This window comes from Silurus aristotelis, assembly GCF_946808225.1.
Source record: "Silurus aristotelis genome assembly, chromosome: 14".
Lineage (NCBI taxonomy): Eukaryota > Metazoa > Chordata > Actinopteri > Siluriformes > Siluridae > Silurus > Silurus aristotelis.
The window spans coordinates 8,148,306-8,166,374 of NC_139587.1; the positions used below are offsets into that span (position 1 = coordinate 8,148,306).

General features: G+C 36.6%; 1 protein-coding gene across 2 annotated transcripts in view; it reads right to left on the reverse strand.

The window, feature by feature from the left end:
* nlgn3a (neuroligin 3a) overlaps positions 1-18,069 on the reverse strand; it is a 157,487-nt gene that overhangs the window by 86,814 nt on the left and 52,604 nt on the right. The window contains exons 4-5 of one of the 2 annotated variants that reach the window (XM_083560273.1): positions 11,118-11,177; positions 3,456-3,605 (exon numbers count right to left, since the gene is read on the reverse strand). In XM_083560273.1, the coding sequence (XP_083416399.1) occupies positions 3,456-3,605; positions 11,118-11,177 (210 nt within the window). The remainder of the gene's footprint in view (positions 1-3,455; positions 3,606-11,117; positions 11,178-18,069) is intronic. The other variant, XM_083560274.1, reaches the window with a different exon arrangement.

Consider the following 18,069-nt stretch of genomic DNA (forward strand, 5'->3'; position numbering starts at 1 on the left):
AACTATACAGTATAAATTAAAATGTATCGACCATAAGAGATATGGTACTTATTTAAAAATTAAGAACAATGGAAAATATTTCAGAATCGATTAAAAGAAAAGCTGCATTGTTTGTAAGAAGGTGCTGGGAAATGCCTTTTTTGTATCGAGTTGTCTCGATTTTAAAACGGATTGCCCACACGAGAGCATTCTGAGAATAAGTACTACTCTGCATAATGTAATATAATTTTTATTTTGCACATTTTATTTACACTTTCATTTACATTTACCAGTGAAGTCTAAAGAAAGCTGAAATTGTTTTTTTTTTTTATTCAAAGAACAATGTCTTTGCAGCTATTATTCAGAAATACATCCCTGATGCCATGTTAGAACAGCAGAAAGACAGAAAAAAGTGTTCTGAAGAAATGAATGCTCTGCAGCACACTAGGGTGTTTACACATTGCAGCTCGAGACATACCAGATCGGTCACTTATCTGTCAGATAGAGCTGGCTCTAATAATTTAAATAAGATGGCGTGCCAAACAGAACCAATTTATATGCTAAGCCATTGAGCTTCCTCCTTTTTTCACTGCTACATTCTCTGATTGTTTCTGTCTTAATGTAAAATATTAATTATATATAATATGAATGAATAATTAATATTATTTAGAATATTTCTATAGTTTCATTAATTTTCTCCCGCTTATCCGTAATTCGGGTCGCGGGGGCAGCAGTCTAAGCAGGCCCCCGCCTTCGACTGCTGCCCAATCCTCACAGCACCGTCCCTTACGGTTCCTCCTGCAGGTGGTGAGCCCACGGGAAGGCGGCCCCACGTCACTCCGACGTCACGGACCTTGATATTTCCCTCGTAAGGGACCCCCGGAGCATAGAGGGTTAAGGGCCTTGCTCAAGGGCCCAAGAGTGGCAGCTTGGCGATACCGGGGCTTGAACCCCAGACCTTCCGATCGGCAACCCAGCGCCCTAACCGCTGGAGCCACCACTCCCCCCTATTTCTATAGTTTAATTGTTATAATTTAATCAATGCAATTGATATGAAACAATAACAGTTGCATCCACTTTGTTTTTAAACTTCACTTGTCCATGGACAAGAATTGCAGTAATGAACCATAATGTATATGATTTAAATCAGAGAAATCATTTAGTCTTACTTTAATTACATTTATACACAAATCAGAACATCAGCAGTATGAGTGCTATTTTCTGTAATGAAAAAATAATAATAATTTTCGTGAATGCCAATACTTATGTAAATGCTCATATGAACGATCTGTCTGTATCTGCTTGATAAACGAGGCCCAGTGTGTTAATTCTCAGTGAATCCTAACCTGCCAGCTTTTCTATTACCGATAATAATTGTACATTCAGACCAAGCTTAATGGACTCACTCAAATCAACGCCTTTACCAGGAGAATCTTTAAAAAAAACGGTGACTTATTGCATTAGAGCTGTGTATGCCACTGCAAATAGAGTTGTATTCCCCCCCCCCCCCCCCCCACACACACTTTTTTATATAATCTAACTCCCTGAGCATCAGTAATTCACTGCTCATTCTTCTAAGTTGCCTAATTAAAACACTGCTCATTCTACAGGATTCATATTATGCTATTTTATTATTTGTTTATTTATTTTTTCTTTAAATTATTCACTCTGCCTTGAATTTCAATGACATCTGCATCGTATAAACAAGGAAACAGTTTGGTTTATAGAATAAAAAAATCTTTATACAATTTCTTGTCTCTGGCACTACATGTCATAAAGGCTTATTTATAAAAAAAAAAACTAAATAATTATTGAAATATTGCATAACCCTGGCATCAGAGTATATTATTTGCATGCTTTGACCTTGTTAAGTATTTGGCAAAGTTTATCAGCGGATAAAATATTTAAAGCGAGGCATCATTCGTAATTGTTGCTCTTGAGACGCAGTTAAATGCATTTTTGAGGGGTTTTTTTTACTGTTTGTTCACAGATGAAATATTTTTTGTGATAACTGTGATTTTTTTTTTAGATTGCAAGAAAAAAATATTTGCCCAGGCATGTTTAATTTAGCAATTTTCAACAAGCTATCAACAACAACAACAACAATAGCAACAACAAAAAAATGGTGGAGGGAAAAAAATTCAGACATAATTATTGAGCTTTTGGTCTGTACTGCTGCAAGCAAACGATACAGATGACACATATAAACCCCTACACATACATAACGAGCTTTTTATGAATATATTTTCACTGGAATAAGATCCTGCTTTCAGAATTTTACACAAAACCCCAGTTCTCATTGTGCTGTGCAGTGTGAAAAAGAAAAAAAAATGGAAATTGTGAATATCCCGATATGTGCTCAAGCATGTGCTTATTGTGCCCAAGTCAAAGCCACACAGTTTGCACAGAGCCTGGCTATTAAATATGAACAGATTGCTTCTTTGTGTTATACCTATATATATATATATATATATATATATATATATATATATATATATATATATATATATATATATATATATATGTATATATATATATATATATATATATGTATATATATATATATATATATATATATATATATATATATATATATATATATATATATATATATATATGAATGTCCTTTTGACAGATGAAAACTTTTTGGTAACACACATCAGCTGTATGTTCACAGATGCAAAAATAAAGCTTCCAAAGAAAAAAACACAATACCTACTGTGGCTTGATTATATTTTGTAGCTGTTTTGCTGCATCTGGCATGGGGAACTTTAAATTTGTGCAAGGCACAATGAAATCTCACAACTTCCAAACCATTCTGTAGTGAAACATACTGCCCAGCATCAGAAAGCTCCATCTTGGTTGAAGCTCATGAGTCCTCCAAGTGGATAACGACCCAAAACATACAGCTAAGAACAGAAAGCTAAGAATGGCTAAGAACAAAACAAAACACTGGATGTTTCTATAATGGCCTTCTGTGAGCTCGGATCTGAAAAAATCGAATGTCTATGGAAAGAGTTCAAACATGCAGCCTGAAGAAAACAAAAATTAAACCTGAGACAGCTGCAACTGTGGTTGACAGGTGCAGAAGTTTAATTGAGAGCTACAGATCCTTTTTTTGCATTGATTGCTTCATAGGTTGTGCAGCAAAATATTTGGTTATGGGTTCCATCATTTTTGTCCATGCCACTTGTTTTATTAAATTAGAAATCAATAACAAAATATGATTTTTATTATATATGGAATAAACAATAATAGATGCCAATTACTTTTGTCTGTTTTGAAGACAAATTGTATACACTTTTTTTTGTAGGGGGTATCAAAAATTCAATGTTTCAAAATGGTGATAGTACACATGACACAATATATTATAATAATATAGTATATACTAATGTACGTATACTTAATAATATTTTGATCCCAAAATCGTATTACATCTTTATGGAAACATCTTTAAAAACCAAAAAATGGCTTACCTAAGACGCCGACCCGGAAGTTGAGCGTGATGACGATGACGTTTCCGTAGCTGGCCAACACACTGCCATCGATCATGTTCCCTGTGCCCTCCATGTAGGAGCCTCCGTGAATGTAGACCATCACAGGTTTGGCGCCGGTGTCTCGTATGTCTGCAAGAGTGGCCACGGTTAAACCTGCTTTCTCAGCCCTAACACACAGCAAAGAAAAGCTCAACACTCGACCCTCCCAGATACCAGCCACACTTACATGGCTGCCTGAGCTACCTCTTCTTGAAAAAAAAAAAAAAACAACAAAAAAAATTTCATTCTCGTATAGCAAACAGATATGAACAGATGAAGCCATACGCAAGGTCAAAATTTAATTGCTTGCTTTGTCAAGGCATGCTGTTTCCACCTCAGTGATGCGATGACGTTCAAATTTAATGCACGCTCTAGATCTTATTATTGCAAATCACTGTAGTAGAAGAACATGGAGGTGCATGCCCCAGTAGGGGTGCAAAAAGATTTTCCCAGTCACGGAATAAGATGCGATTATCTGCTGCCGTGCTAGTGGTGAAAAAAAAAAAAAAAAACAGTTTAGTCACACGGAATTCGTGCTGCCTTTCATCCATCTTCATGTTGAGAAATGCAATAATTATTTCTGCATGTATCTAAGCATAGCATATAATGAACTAAAGGGACTGTTGAGCTTTTAATAAAATTTTATTGTGGCAAGGAAAAAAAAACAAACCCCACAGGCGGCCATGGTTGAAAAGGACTGAAGGGTTCTGTTTTGACAGACGTGATTCTCTCTTTGTCTCTCTCTTAGGTCTGGTGGTTGTTTGGCTCAGAGTGCTTGCAGAGAGCTACCGGGCTCACAGTCAAACAATTATATGGTATTTGTGGTTACCATGGCTACTGCAGACTGAAAATTCAAAATCCTCAAGAAAAATTTAGACTGATTAAACAGCGTGCTCGTGCCATCCTCCTGCAGACTAGAAGGCTCTTTGTATTGCATTCGCACCTATTTACGTAGAAACAGTCATGGCTAATCAGCCGCACCATGACATGAACGAAGTATCCTCCGTAGATGCTGCCCTATTTTATTTTTTTTTTCCGATTGCCTGTGCCTTAAGACTTGTGTGACTTATCTGGTATCTGAGAGAGCTGTGATAAGGCATGGGTTTAATACCAACAATTCTGGGCTAACGTATCTCACACAAGAGAGACAATGCATGAAGTTAGGAGAATGAATGAAAAGATGGAAGATTTCCTGGACTGCCAAGGCATGGGACATTAAAACATTTGAAGGCAGACAGAGAGCGAGAGAAAGAAGAAATATGACAAGAAAGAGAGAAAATAAAAGTACTGGGTGGAAACAGGAAGAGTGATTAGTCATGTCAGTGTTATCAGAAGCCTCTTTTGTTGAATCACACCAAGCAGTTTTTGAACTTGGAACATGGAACTTGGATCTGGAACCATTAAAACACTTGACTAGTTAAAACATTTGTTCTTCTCTATTTAGTATTTCTAAATATACTGAGATAGCATTAAAACAAGACACTTGCGCAGCATGTTGCTGCTATTCCAAAGAAATAAAAAGAGAAAAAAAAAAGGGTATGCTGAAAAAAAGGAGAAAGGCACAGTGATGTTGAGTACAAAATAAACACATTTCTATTTCATGCATTCAATATTTGGCCTAAAACAATAAGAAAATGTCAACCTTGAATGGGATATAATCTCCAGGGTCAGCTTCATAATTGTGGAGTAATGTTATGTAGGGGATATGTAGAGGGGACCCATTATGGAAGGTGAAGACAGACACACACACACGCACACACACACGCACACACACATACGCACACACATACGCACACACTCCTATATATCTTTTAAAGCAGAGGTCATGCGTCAAAATCTAAAAATATTTTAAGAAATTTTACATATGAGAACTTTGGGAATACTGTTTCCGCTTGACATTAATAGACAACTTGCATGATTCTGAAGACATTCCTTCAACATAGATGAGACTGTGGCCCTGATATCGAACTTTTGCCATCTGGTGATTAGTGAATCCACAAGTGAAGTAAGTCATCCCCAAGCCCACAGCGCTGTCACTCAGCCTGTTCTCCAGCCCTCATTAATTTCACCGGGCCACTTTGCATGGTGTCAGCAGTGTCACTCCGTAGGAGCCGAATGGCTCGGTGTGAGAAATGAGCGCCTTTGACAACGGGTGATCTGGTTGACGAGAGTTGATTTTGACGGAATGCATGCAGCCACCGTCAATGCGAATCACGTCACATGTGACGCAAATGACAAGTCCATAATCACAACATTGCAATGCTCAACCCCCTTCGCAAAGCATGGACATTGAGAAATGATGTGTACTGAGCTATTAATTCACTGCAGCCGTGCCTGTATGCGTGCCCATTTCTTTTGAAAATTTAGTCTGATTTTGACATTGCGGCTGCTGAACAAGATGGGAGAAAGTGACCTTTGAAGAAGACGGCTTCTTCAGGCTATGGCCGTGGCGTTTGTGCATGAAATATAATGTTGCTAAGCGCACAGGCAGGTGGTTTGATGTGCTCTTTTGAAGCCTGGCCTTTGGTAGCAGCGAAAGAGAGAGTGAAAGAAAAAGAGGGAGGGAAAGAACGATGCATAGTAGAAACAGCCTCTTCTCACATCCAATGCACTCTCTTACAGATTCAATATTAGAATAACACCAAACACATCTGTACTGCCTCCTTAAAACCAATAAAACTGTATTGGATAATACATATTTACCTCCTGGAGGAAAAATCTTTTCAGAGCTTTAGCATAAATAGCCCAATAAGCCCTTTCAAAGCTCTACGTTTGAGTCATGAAGGCTCGAGTTGATATTTCCTCTCATGACAGCAGGAAATGCGCATAAACTGTTCCATTTTCTATTGAAGTCATGCTGACTGACAGCTGGAAGTCAATAGAATCAATCCTAATAGCGAGACAGGTGGAGAGAGTCAAAACCAGGCGTTCTTTGTCCTCATTAGGGAGCATGGCTCACTGAGCCAAACAGTTGCAGATCCATTTCCATAAAATGGGAGAGGCCAGGCAAAGGTGCATGCCTCTGACTAACAGGGCCACCATTCATCATTCGCGTTGCCTTGTTCACTTGCTGTGATTTAGAACCTCCACCGTTCCTAAATATGCCTCAACCATGACAAGGATGACACAGTGCACCCCAGTGCTAGCCTGATTTCTGCAGGGCCTTCCGGAATAACAAATTCCCTGGGTTGCGACAGACTTCAGTGACTGTTAAGAGCTCTAAGTGGATGAGGGGCCACCCGAAACAGGTTTGCAGTACACTTTTTTCCAGTCTGCCAAATGAGCAGAAGATGAAGCGTCTGCTGAATGGAGATGACAACACTTTGGCTAAGTAGATTGCAAAATGGTGGGTACTGTCTGCTGAAGTACAAAGATTATATAAAACAGAGGGAGATACAGGGCTGAAGTGTACATAATATCTTCCAAGCTGATGAAAGCCTAAGTGCAGGATGGTCCACTGTTGCAGAGCATCCAGCTGTATCGCATAAAGTTGGGTCATCCACTGCTTAGCATTGAGCAGGACATGAGTGTTTAAAGTAAGCCGTTTGTGGCAGTTCATGCTCTGTGGCAATTTCAAAAGAAATCTTAAACGGTTATTTATAGTGCCAGCTGCTTCCATAACTGATACAATGCCTGAAAAAATCATTTCAGGCTATTAAAGCATCAAAACGGATTTGTAGACTTCTCTATTCAATTATCACTTTTAGGGGAGCTAACAATAAAAGTAGTAGGTCTGTATTCAATTACTTTAAAGGAGATAATAAAATACGGCAACAAAATAAACAAGGTAAATAATCATTCCAAACACATTAATGTCACCGGCGCTCAGCTTTGGGCGCATGTTTTTGGTGTTTTTTTCTTCAGCGTATTTATTAGCAACTATGTTTACAAATGATTTTTGCCTATAGTCCTGTCTCTAGGGGCAATTGTCAAGAGATAACACTGTGCATTAGGCAATAAATACAGGCCAATTGGTTTGCAGTGCAAAAAACGGGAAAGAACAAGCCTACCTAAAGCACCTATATTCAACCCCAGCAGCGTATCCATGCCTTGCTTTCACATCCTACCGCTCTGGCAGTGGAATTAGCCTCCAGGCCAGGTGGTAAAGCATCTGGCATGACACTTTGCCATTTGAGCGCACCACTAGACTATCCTTGGCCAAGTGGATTTTCACAGAGGGCAGCCTCAGGCGCCATATCTTTGCACAAGGCAGCAATGGAACTGTCTGGTCAGACCAATTGTAAATCTAATGCAAGCACTTTAGACCAAACCTGTCTTTGGGGAATCTCCTACATCCCCTGACACAGAATGCTGAGACATGCTTCAGTACATGACCTCTGCCTCAGCCTCTGCAGGGAAGACAGGCCGATTCTGTATCTATTAACACCATAGCTAATCCTTCATGCTTCTTTAATAGGTCTCTTTCAGTCACACACATGAATATGCCAAAAGAAAATGTTTTTGGCTGCTGGTGCAGAAAAAAGCATTGGGCTGAGACTGACAAACCGTGCTATGGCTGAAAAAAATTTAATAAACAAGCCACAGTATGGGGTGCTTAAAAAGAGCACACAATGTCAATGGTCAATACAGTATTGCAGTTTAGTGCCGTGCATAGAACTCACCTGAGTAATCCGGGAAAAGGACAAGCTAGCAACAGAACAGCATTGACTGGGCTTGCAAAAAGATTCTGCAGCTATAAGCTGTTCACTGTGGCATGGAAAGAATACTTCCCCTTTTCTAATCTCACCAGATATCCATCCTGAGCTCTGCATATCCCAAGATAAACACTAAAATTGAACAATGCGATAGCTGAACGACAACATTTTGATTTTTTATATTTTTCGTTCTTTCTTTGCTGTTAATCCTCTGGCAACTCTTCAGCTCTTGCAGTTAACTGCCTTCAACTTACTCTACAAAGTCTGCTATGATATCATGCTTTAACAGTCACAATGGCATCATGTAATGCAGAACTGCACTACATCATGCTGAAATAAAACTGCTGCACCTGCCCTACAGTATCTACTGTAATATATGCACATCCAAATGGTCTTAAAAAGATTAAAAAAATCAAATGATAAAAACATACATTATAAAAGCCAGCATCATACACTATCTGCAGGGCAGTGATGATTGTTTTTTTTTTTTTTATCACTTCGATCTTGCTGTATAGCATAAATCATTGTCACTGCCATCAGAGGCATTTCACTTATAATGACAGCTTATATGATAAGCTAAATCCACAGCACACAATATCAGTTCACCAGATTTGATTAAATGAATTTTGAGAACTAAAAGCACCTACTGTACTAGAAGACATACCGTATCACACCTTCAATAATAAAAAAAAACCCACTTTTAAAGCAATGCCAACTTGATAAACAACAAATTATTCAAGATGTAATTACAGCTGGTAGGCTATTTCTGCTCATCTCCCTGTATTACTCCAGCGACCCTTTCCTATCGGAAGAATAATCACATCAGAGAGCATGTTTGTAGTTTGACCTATTTATAATTATGGCTGGCTATCAGTCTTGCAGCTGGAAGTCTTTTCTGACCCAGTTTCCATGTGGCAAAATTCTTCCCAAGTTAAAGAAATTGCAAGATTCGTTAAAAAGCTGCATTTCGTTGCCCTTGGACTTAAAGCATAATCAAAAGCATGCTGTGGCTGTTACCAAACCTACAGTACACGCATTAGCATGAAACACACAGTATATTAGAGGAATGTCTTCAAGTATCACAATATAATATTTTTGTTGTGTTTATCGATCCTACAGCTCATTTTATGCAGAAAATAAGTCAAACTAAGGTTAATTATTATTGCTCTTGTCAAATGCTACATGACATCATAATGGAAGGTTATTTTGTTTTACGCATAGAATTCGGTGATGACTGAAGAATTGCTATTTAGGCTTAGGCTTATTTTTTATTAAAATCTAGAATTGATGGCGGGTCTTTCCTTTCTTTTTTCCTAACGACTGTAGTGCTGTTTTCAAATTTAAACCTGAAACTTACACACAGCATGCAGTATGTAAACAACACAAAATAAGAAGAATATATCTGCTCAATCATGTAATTTTTCAGTCAACCAATCATGTGGCAGCAACAAAATGTATACATATATGCAGATACATTTGAAGGGTAGAAATGTGGTGTCAGCAACTCTGATGTTGGTGATAGAAAAGGTCTGAGTATTTCAGAAAATGCCGACATGCACATGCACCTCTAGAATTGAAAGAGAATGGTGTGAACAAATAATGCACTGAGCAGAATTTCCACAGGCAAAATTCCATACTGACAAGATAGGTAGTGAAGAGAATGTCCAGACTGGTTTGTTCATACATTTAGGCTTTTTCCAATCTTTCCAATCTCTAGAAGTCCAGTTTCAGAGATGGACCACAAATATGTACAAATGTTTGATGACATCTGACTATAAGATTAATATATTCTTTCAATTCATATTTACTGTTTATTTAATGTTATAATATCCTCCACTTTTTTTGGAAGATGTCCCACTAGAATTTTGCTCATTCAGCCAGAAGAACATTAAAAAATATTAGGTGAGGAAGCCTGGGGTGCAGTCAGGGTCCCAACTCATCCCAAAAGTGTTCAAATAGGGATAAGGTCAGAGCTTTATAGATTTATAGAGCTTCAAAGATCTTCCACTCCAATTCATTTAAACCATATCTTTAGGGAGCTGGCTTTATGCACAGAGGCATTGTCATGCTGGAACAGGTTTGGATCTCCTAGTTCATGTGAAGGGAAAATTTTATGCGACCGCATCCACACATTCAACACAATTGTTTGCCTCTAAATCTGCAGTTTTGGGAAGAAACACAATTACAATCAAATGTTTTAATCCCTATACAGCACAATCCTTAAGAATCCTTATCCTGTGTTATTTATGTGATTCGTTTAGTGTCTCTCTTTGTCTCAGTGGGGATGAAAAATCAAGGAGTTTATTTCAGATTTTTTGTAGCCTTATGATATAATGCTATGCATTTGCTGCAAAATGATTGGTTGATTGGATGATTGCTTGAATAAGCAGCTGTTCCTAATAAAGTAATCCTTGACTGAGTATATTAACACTATCAGATAGCACATTCAATGTTAGGTACATTTGTCAGTCTAAATCGTTGACTACAGTATATTGACAGTATATTGCATTACTTTTATAGGGTAAGATGTCAGCTAAAACAGTACCATACAATTTTGAGGATATTTTATTCTTCTTTATACCAACAGCAAACTTTCTGTTAAACGTGTTTAATTTGATCTTCTGACACACTTTATATGGCTTTTCAGTATAAAGACAAATCCATTCGAGTTGCCTCAATTATCTCACGATTAGAACGTTTTGCTTTAATTATATTTTTAAATATTTGAGCAACTGCTTAAACCGCAAATCCATCGAAGACAAACTCAAACAAAACAAAAATCCATTCATTCACATTCACTCTCAAACACATCTTGATGCACTGGGTAATGAAAATGAGAAAAATATATAAGTATATACCAAAGATTTAATTCAAACTGAACTTGGAGAGAGAAAATAAAATCCCAAATTCGAACACATGCTACCGCCTGCATCACCAAAAAGAATACCTTCGTCTTCATCGCCGTCATTATCTGCTAAATCTTCACCTTGTTTTTTAGCATGGGCCCCTATAAAAATATAAATCAGGAAAAGACACAAAGAGGCACAAAACAATTCACAATAGTACAACCAGCAAGACATGGACATTTTGAAACCTGTTACAAATGTACTATAAAACTGAATCATGTATTTGATTTTAGATAGTGTTTTATGTGCATTTCATATACATAGTCATTTAAAAAATACACACATAAGCCATATTACATTAGACAAACCTAATAAGAGGTTAAAACCTATACTTTATACAAAAAAAAGTCGACCCATATTTCTTTTTTACTATTATTATTTGATTTTCAAATAGTTTATTTTGAACCAAATCTAACTCTACATATACTGTATATACCCCGCTGAAAGAGATCAGCAGCCAAAGCTAAATCTGTTATGCAAACACCACAATCAATGCCATCATGCTAATTGATGAGGCACATTTTTTCTGTATACCTGCACTGCATTATGGAGTCCAATGTTTGCTTTCTCCACTATGTCTACGTCACATATATAAACAGACCTACAAAACCTTATCCCTTATGTCTGAGATTGTTTAAAATGTTTTCACCTATTGATCGCCATTGCAGTTGTGCTAGGAATGTAAAGCTGGGTCAGACAACCACTAACTCATTAGAATAACACAATAATACAGTACCAAATCTTCAAATTAGAGCTAGAACTGCTAAACACATCACAAATATTTGTGAGTGTTTTAGGCTGGAGTGTTCCTTAAAAAACAAATCTATTATATATAATGTGGAAAACCTTTCTTTTTTTTTTTTTTACATTAACTAAAGCTTTTTATAAGGCTAAAGGCTAAACCTTCTTATTAGGTTTGTCTTTCACATATTGAATGAAAGATACTACAAAAATATGCACAGTTCCATTTCTAACAATTATACACAACAATTATTTGAAAAACAAATGAATCATTATTTCATAATTCACTTTTTTATCATGCTTATTCTAACTAAACAAATAAATTTTTCGACTTGCAGAAATATTTAAACTATTATATTTTGGCACAAGATATATATATATATATATATATATATATATATATATATATATATATATATATATATATATATATATATATATATATATATATATTTGCCAAAAAAACTTTAACTTGGCCTTACGTACATAAATATCATCTGGAAATGTTGCAAGCTACCTGTTGTGGGAGTTCTACAGTACAAGGCACACTATCTATACAGAGAGATTTAGATTATCATTAAAAAATTATAATAATAATAAAATAAAACCATCCAGTTTTAGAGAAAAGGCGTAGTATCTACAATAAATAAATAAATAAATAAATAAACAATGCATATAGTGTAATGTATATAATATTCATTTCAAATATAAATAAGAAATGAAAAGCAGACTCTCTCTCTTTTTTTTTAAAGGATATAGCTTTAAATATGTTATTAATTAATGTATTTATTTTTTTCCCAGTTGAATTTGAACTGCTCCATTACAGTCTCATTTACAAGTACTCATCATAGTCTGTTTATAATTATGTCCTGCAATTATAACCTCTCGTCATGATGAACGGAGATGTCAGCTAATTATATCACATATTATGACTCAGTCTGCTGGTTTACCAACAGCATCGATATATTTGCACAGTAGCTCATTAATAGAAGTTAGAGAATTGATAAAAGCAGTAGAACTACTTCTTAGTCATTCTGTTGCTTGTGTGTGTGTGTGTGTGTGTGTGTGTGTGTGTGTGTGTGTGTGTGTGTGTGTGTGTGTGTGTGTGTGTGTGTGCAAGTCACCAAGCGTCATCTACAAACAACAACCTAGCTTTAAATAATGAGGACATGAGAAGAATTTTAAATGAATAAGAAATAATCACGTTTAAAAGCATAAATTCCATATTATTAAGAACTACACGCATTTAATTTTTGGTATTTTCTTATCACTTACTGTATAGAAAAATAAAAATCCATTAATGTATTTCAGGGTAGTGTAAATGCATATGTATTTTCTAAGGCTGGACTTTAAAAGAGGCAAAAAAAAATATTTGTGGCATTCTGGCTCTACAGGTATCACTGCATCAAAAGTAAATGGATCTCATTTATCATATACTGTATCATGCTACTGATGAATTGCACTTTTAAAAGCATTCACAGTTAAAACAATTCTATGATTGAAGAAATGTGGCACATTCTAATATATACTGTATGTATATATGATTCCTACGTGTCTTTTTTAATTTGTAACATCTTTTTCCATCTTTTTTCATTAAAACAGGATGTGATTTTGTATGAAGGCCTGTATGAATATGTATGTGTGTGTGTGTGTGTGTGTGTGTTTATGTGTGTGTGCAGAAACCGTTCAACTTAAAATGAAAATGTCATTTTTTTAGAAGTGAAATTAGACTTTTGGATACACTGTGTAATTAATTAATAGGCTGGCTGATATCGACATTTGAAGATGCCATATACAGCCATATAAAAATCAAACTGATGAGGGCGATTCAGACTGCTTTTTCTGCACTCCACACATATTTTTTTACTGAATGATTGTTTCATTGTTCTTATGTCATTAAAAGTGTGATCTAAAGTAAACACATTTGCACACCAGATACAGCATGTATTTTTTTCTGTACCTATTAAATGAATAATACCTATATTTTTGTGTAAAAAGGCCCTTTCGACTTTGCCACAGCTGAGCCACTGAAAATAGTGTTGAGGCGTGTATATAACTGGGCGAGATCCATTTTGCTGATCAGAAAGACGGATTACTCTGGGACACGGTGCCAGCAAGCCGCCCTCCAAATACACTCTGATATTAACCTCTGTGAGCAGCAACCCATCACAGCCTGTGGTGGAGAGCGCAGAAGATATGCGCTCTCTCTCTCTCTCTCTCTCTCTCTCTCTCTCTCTCTCTCTCTCTCTCTCTCTCTCTCTCTCTCCTCCCCGTGACCTCCAACACACTGGACTGATGATGCGCTCGATATCAGCTAAGCACCCGATGGGAAGTGCACTTGCTTTGACAAAGGAGAAATACAGCGTGTCAGGGTGATAACTGACTGGAAGATCCCCTGAAAACCTGAAAACATTCATTGGGTTTTCACCGGCGAAATGCTGCCTAATAACGATTCAGCGTTCTTCACTTTACAGACTCTATCTCCAATTCTCTAGTGGCTCCCTCGTTCACTCCTTTCCAAAGCTTGCCTTCTGCTCCTATGATAAATTCCTGTCAGTTCAAGACACTGAAAGTTTAATGCGTAACTTGAAGCGAATGGATTTGAGAGCGCGCAAAAAAAAAAAAAGAGGCACTTAGAGATAAAGAGGATTGCAATTTCAAAAAGAAAAGGTGAGCCAAAGTTCACAACACTACTCAGGAACAAAACAAGCAGTTTTCTTTTTTTTTTTAACCCAAAGGCTATCGGACAGATTGACGGTATGCGCAACATTAAGAGACCTGCAATACTCTATTAAGTACTAGCAGCAGGCCAGACAGAGCTGGTCTAAAAATTAACAGCGTCTCATTATTCCGATAACTAGCGCTTTAATAAGGATCGAAACTGCAAAAACAAATAAAAACCTGTGAAAATTTAATAATAATTTTATTTTAAGATCCTACTGTATGTTTCTGAAAGGAGGAGAGAAAACTAGAAACTAAGAAACAATGCAAAATGGAAGAAAAAACCCTGTGAGACTAGATTGGCCTACACCATTTCTATCTTTCTTTTTCAGCTGTCTTGAAACCAGTCCTCTGCATTTCTATGGGGACTAGCGACAAAAGCTATTTGGAGGCTAGTCTGTTAGCAAAGAGATATACTGGGCCAGTATATGAGCAGCAGGGGGGAACTGAATGGGAACTTCCTGGCCAAGCTGTGTCTTGCATTTCAAGTCAAAATGAATGAGGCGCCAGTGTCGAACGCAAAGCTCCTGCCAGGACTGGGTTTGCAACACATTTAACAGAGCTGGTCCTTATCAAATGACGGGGACATCCGGATTCGTTTTAGCTACCACTGTATTGCTTATAGATTCTCTGCCCTGCGCATACATACACACAACCTGTATTCAACCTCACTTACAGATTTCCTCTATAGCTTTATAGAAGCAAGCTTTTCAAAATCTCACAATTCAATACCATGTTATTGCTCAGCCTAGCACATATTGCCATGTTCATCACACTAGCAATCTGTAGTGATCTGCTGCAGAATGACAAATTTTTTTCCTGCTCCGATCGCAATGTGCGCTTTTAAGCTCCTAACATTCAGTGTTTTCTAAAGAAAGGCTTTTTCACGGCCCTTGTGCTAATCGCTATGTAAATCAGATCTGTGCTCTGATGCTGCCGAATCCCCCTCTCTCAAACCATTCACGAAATGTTCAGACGCATAAACTCTTAAATAGGTTTCTGAGCTAAAAAGGCTTCTTTTTTTTTTTGTGTGTGTCTAGCCCTCACATGAAACATAAGAAGAATATCTCCCTGAAGAGATTCCTTTAAAATGCAATGCTTATGTGGCAAATCTGTGGTGAAAAAATTAGAAAAGAAGGAGTGCAAGTGAAATAAATATCAACCCTGCATTTTAAACAGCGTTATTAATGCAATCTTTAACAGCACATTGGAGATTACACTTTTGCTGTAGTAATTAACTTAAATGGATAAATAATTCTCAAGACAAGCGATCACGAGGAAAACAGGGCTCCCAGGCAACGCTAAAGGGTAATGTCGTTTCAGAAATATTTTAATATACTCACTCAGACATGGCAAGCGTGCTGCAATACATTAGAAAGATATTGTTCTGAGCAAGAGAAGTTTTTGACAAGGAGCTTGACAGAATGACTGTCACGAATTCTCGCAGCATGGCATGTTTCCCAGCATGACAAAGCGTTGCTCTTGTGTCATTTTTTATTGCTTCGGTTCATATAAAATGCTTTTGCTTACTTGTATTTCCACCCCACTTCTGATTGACTGATTACCCTAATATAAGGGCTGCATGTTATATTGAAATGAAATAAATATTACAAATGTACATATATTGTGATTTGCATATTACAATGGCGTTAAAGGCTGAATGATTTGAATACTTTAAAAAGTTATAAAATGTCAAGAAAATAGACTGGGAACTGTTTTTTTGGGTGTGTGGCAAACCTGTGACAAAAAGTCTTGCTGTGTTAATGTAGCTTGAACAATTTCGAAGTTAATTACAACTGCAAGAGGAAAATGTATGTATAGACTCAGCTTAAAGCCTTGGTCTATGCACAAGCAAGAGTTTTTTATTAATATTTAAGTGTGACCACGACTTTTGCTTTTGCTACACAAAAACATTACATTTTTGCCAGCCAGGAAAGTCAGGTACAGTATTGGTAAAGGGTAAGGAAGCCTGGGGTACAGTCAGCTTTCCAATTTATTTAAGGTGTTCATATGGGTGATGTCTAAACTTTAAAGCAGACTACTCAGTATCTTCCACTCTAAATCATTTCAATCATATCTTCATGGAGCTCGCTTTGTGCGTAAGGGCATTGTCATGCTGGAACAGGATTGGATCTCCTAGTTCGAGGAAATGCAATGCCACCAAAGACATCCTGTACAATTATGTATACTTTTTTACACACTTATCACATTGCATTGTGTAAGTTATCACCTTAAATTAGTGTGTCAAGGAGTTTACTGCCATTTCAGAGAGTAAATCAGTTCATTTTTCAGTACTCAGAGCACTGATCAGGGAGTCTCAAATGTGTAACCTTCTGCACCCTAAAAAAAAACCACAGTGCAGCATAAAAAAAAAAAAAAAAAAAAAAGAGGACCTCACACTGAGTTTCCCTTACTGAAAATTACACCATATGATCTAAAACCTCTTACGTGGGACAAACTCTCAATTTAATCTACAAACATAAGTACCTTGTTATTGTCAACAATCATAAAGTTATCTTAAATGATAAATGATGTATTACTTATGTATATATAAATATGTTTGGAATTTTTTTACTTTGTGTTTTGCATGTGGTTTGTTTCAGTCTAATGACTTTTAAGATTAATAAAAAAAATAAAAAAAATTTCAATTAAATTACATTATTAATTTAAATTAATGATAAGTTAAGAACTTAATAAAACAAAACTTTTGCTAAAAATATTCATATTTGATATGTTGGGATTAACCACTAATTACGAGAAAACCACATAGTAACGAGAATAACCATTTATAGTGTGAAGCCTTATCATGCTTTTTTAAAAACTTAAGCAATTACCTCATTTGTTAAGTGTTGTTTTACTCATCAGTTACTCTTTGTTCTAGGCAGCTGTTCTAGCCAGCCATTTTCAAATTCTCGTGAGTTTATCCACTCTTGTCCTGCCTTTACAAACCACACATTTGAATGAAATGTGAGACTGATTTATGCCTAAAGGAACATGTGATTCATCATAATCACACCTTCCAAGCTTTCAGCCCTATCTCTAATGAGCAGGATGGCAAACACTACTGTGTGTAGAGCTGAACATTGCAAGAAAGAAGTGATTAGATGAACTTCAGTGCAGTTTACTCACTACAAACCTATCATTACTGGTGTGATTGTACTCGAGCAAAGTGCAGATTGCTGGGTTTTTTTTTTCTCTTGTCTCTTTTTCAGCTTAAACAAAGCGATATTTCTAACAACAGGTTTCAGCTCTTTGTTTTTCTTTGCGAGTCTTCAGAGCGGAGTAGATTGACAGAGGATTCGAAAGGGCGATCAACAGGCTTGGAGAAATGAGTTATTGTTGCTTGGCAACGGTTTCCTGCTGGTTTTACATCATGCTAATTTCAAAGAATTTACATGAGATTACACGTTTGTGTGCAGAAATTAATAAAGCACTTCTTTCAGCGGATCAAAAAGATCAGGGTCTACAAAGAGAGAAAAAAATAATACAATAATGATAATCACAGCCTTGTTTGCAATACATCATGTTTTT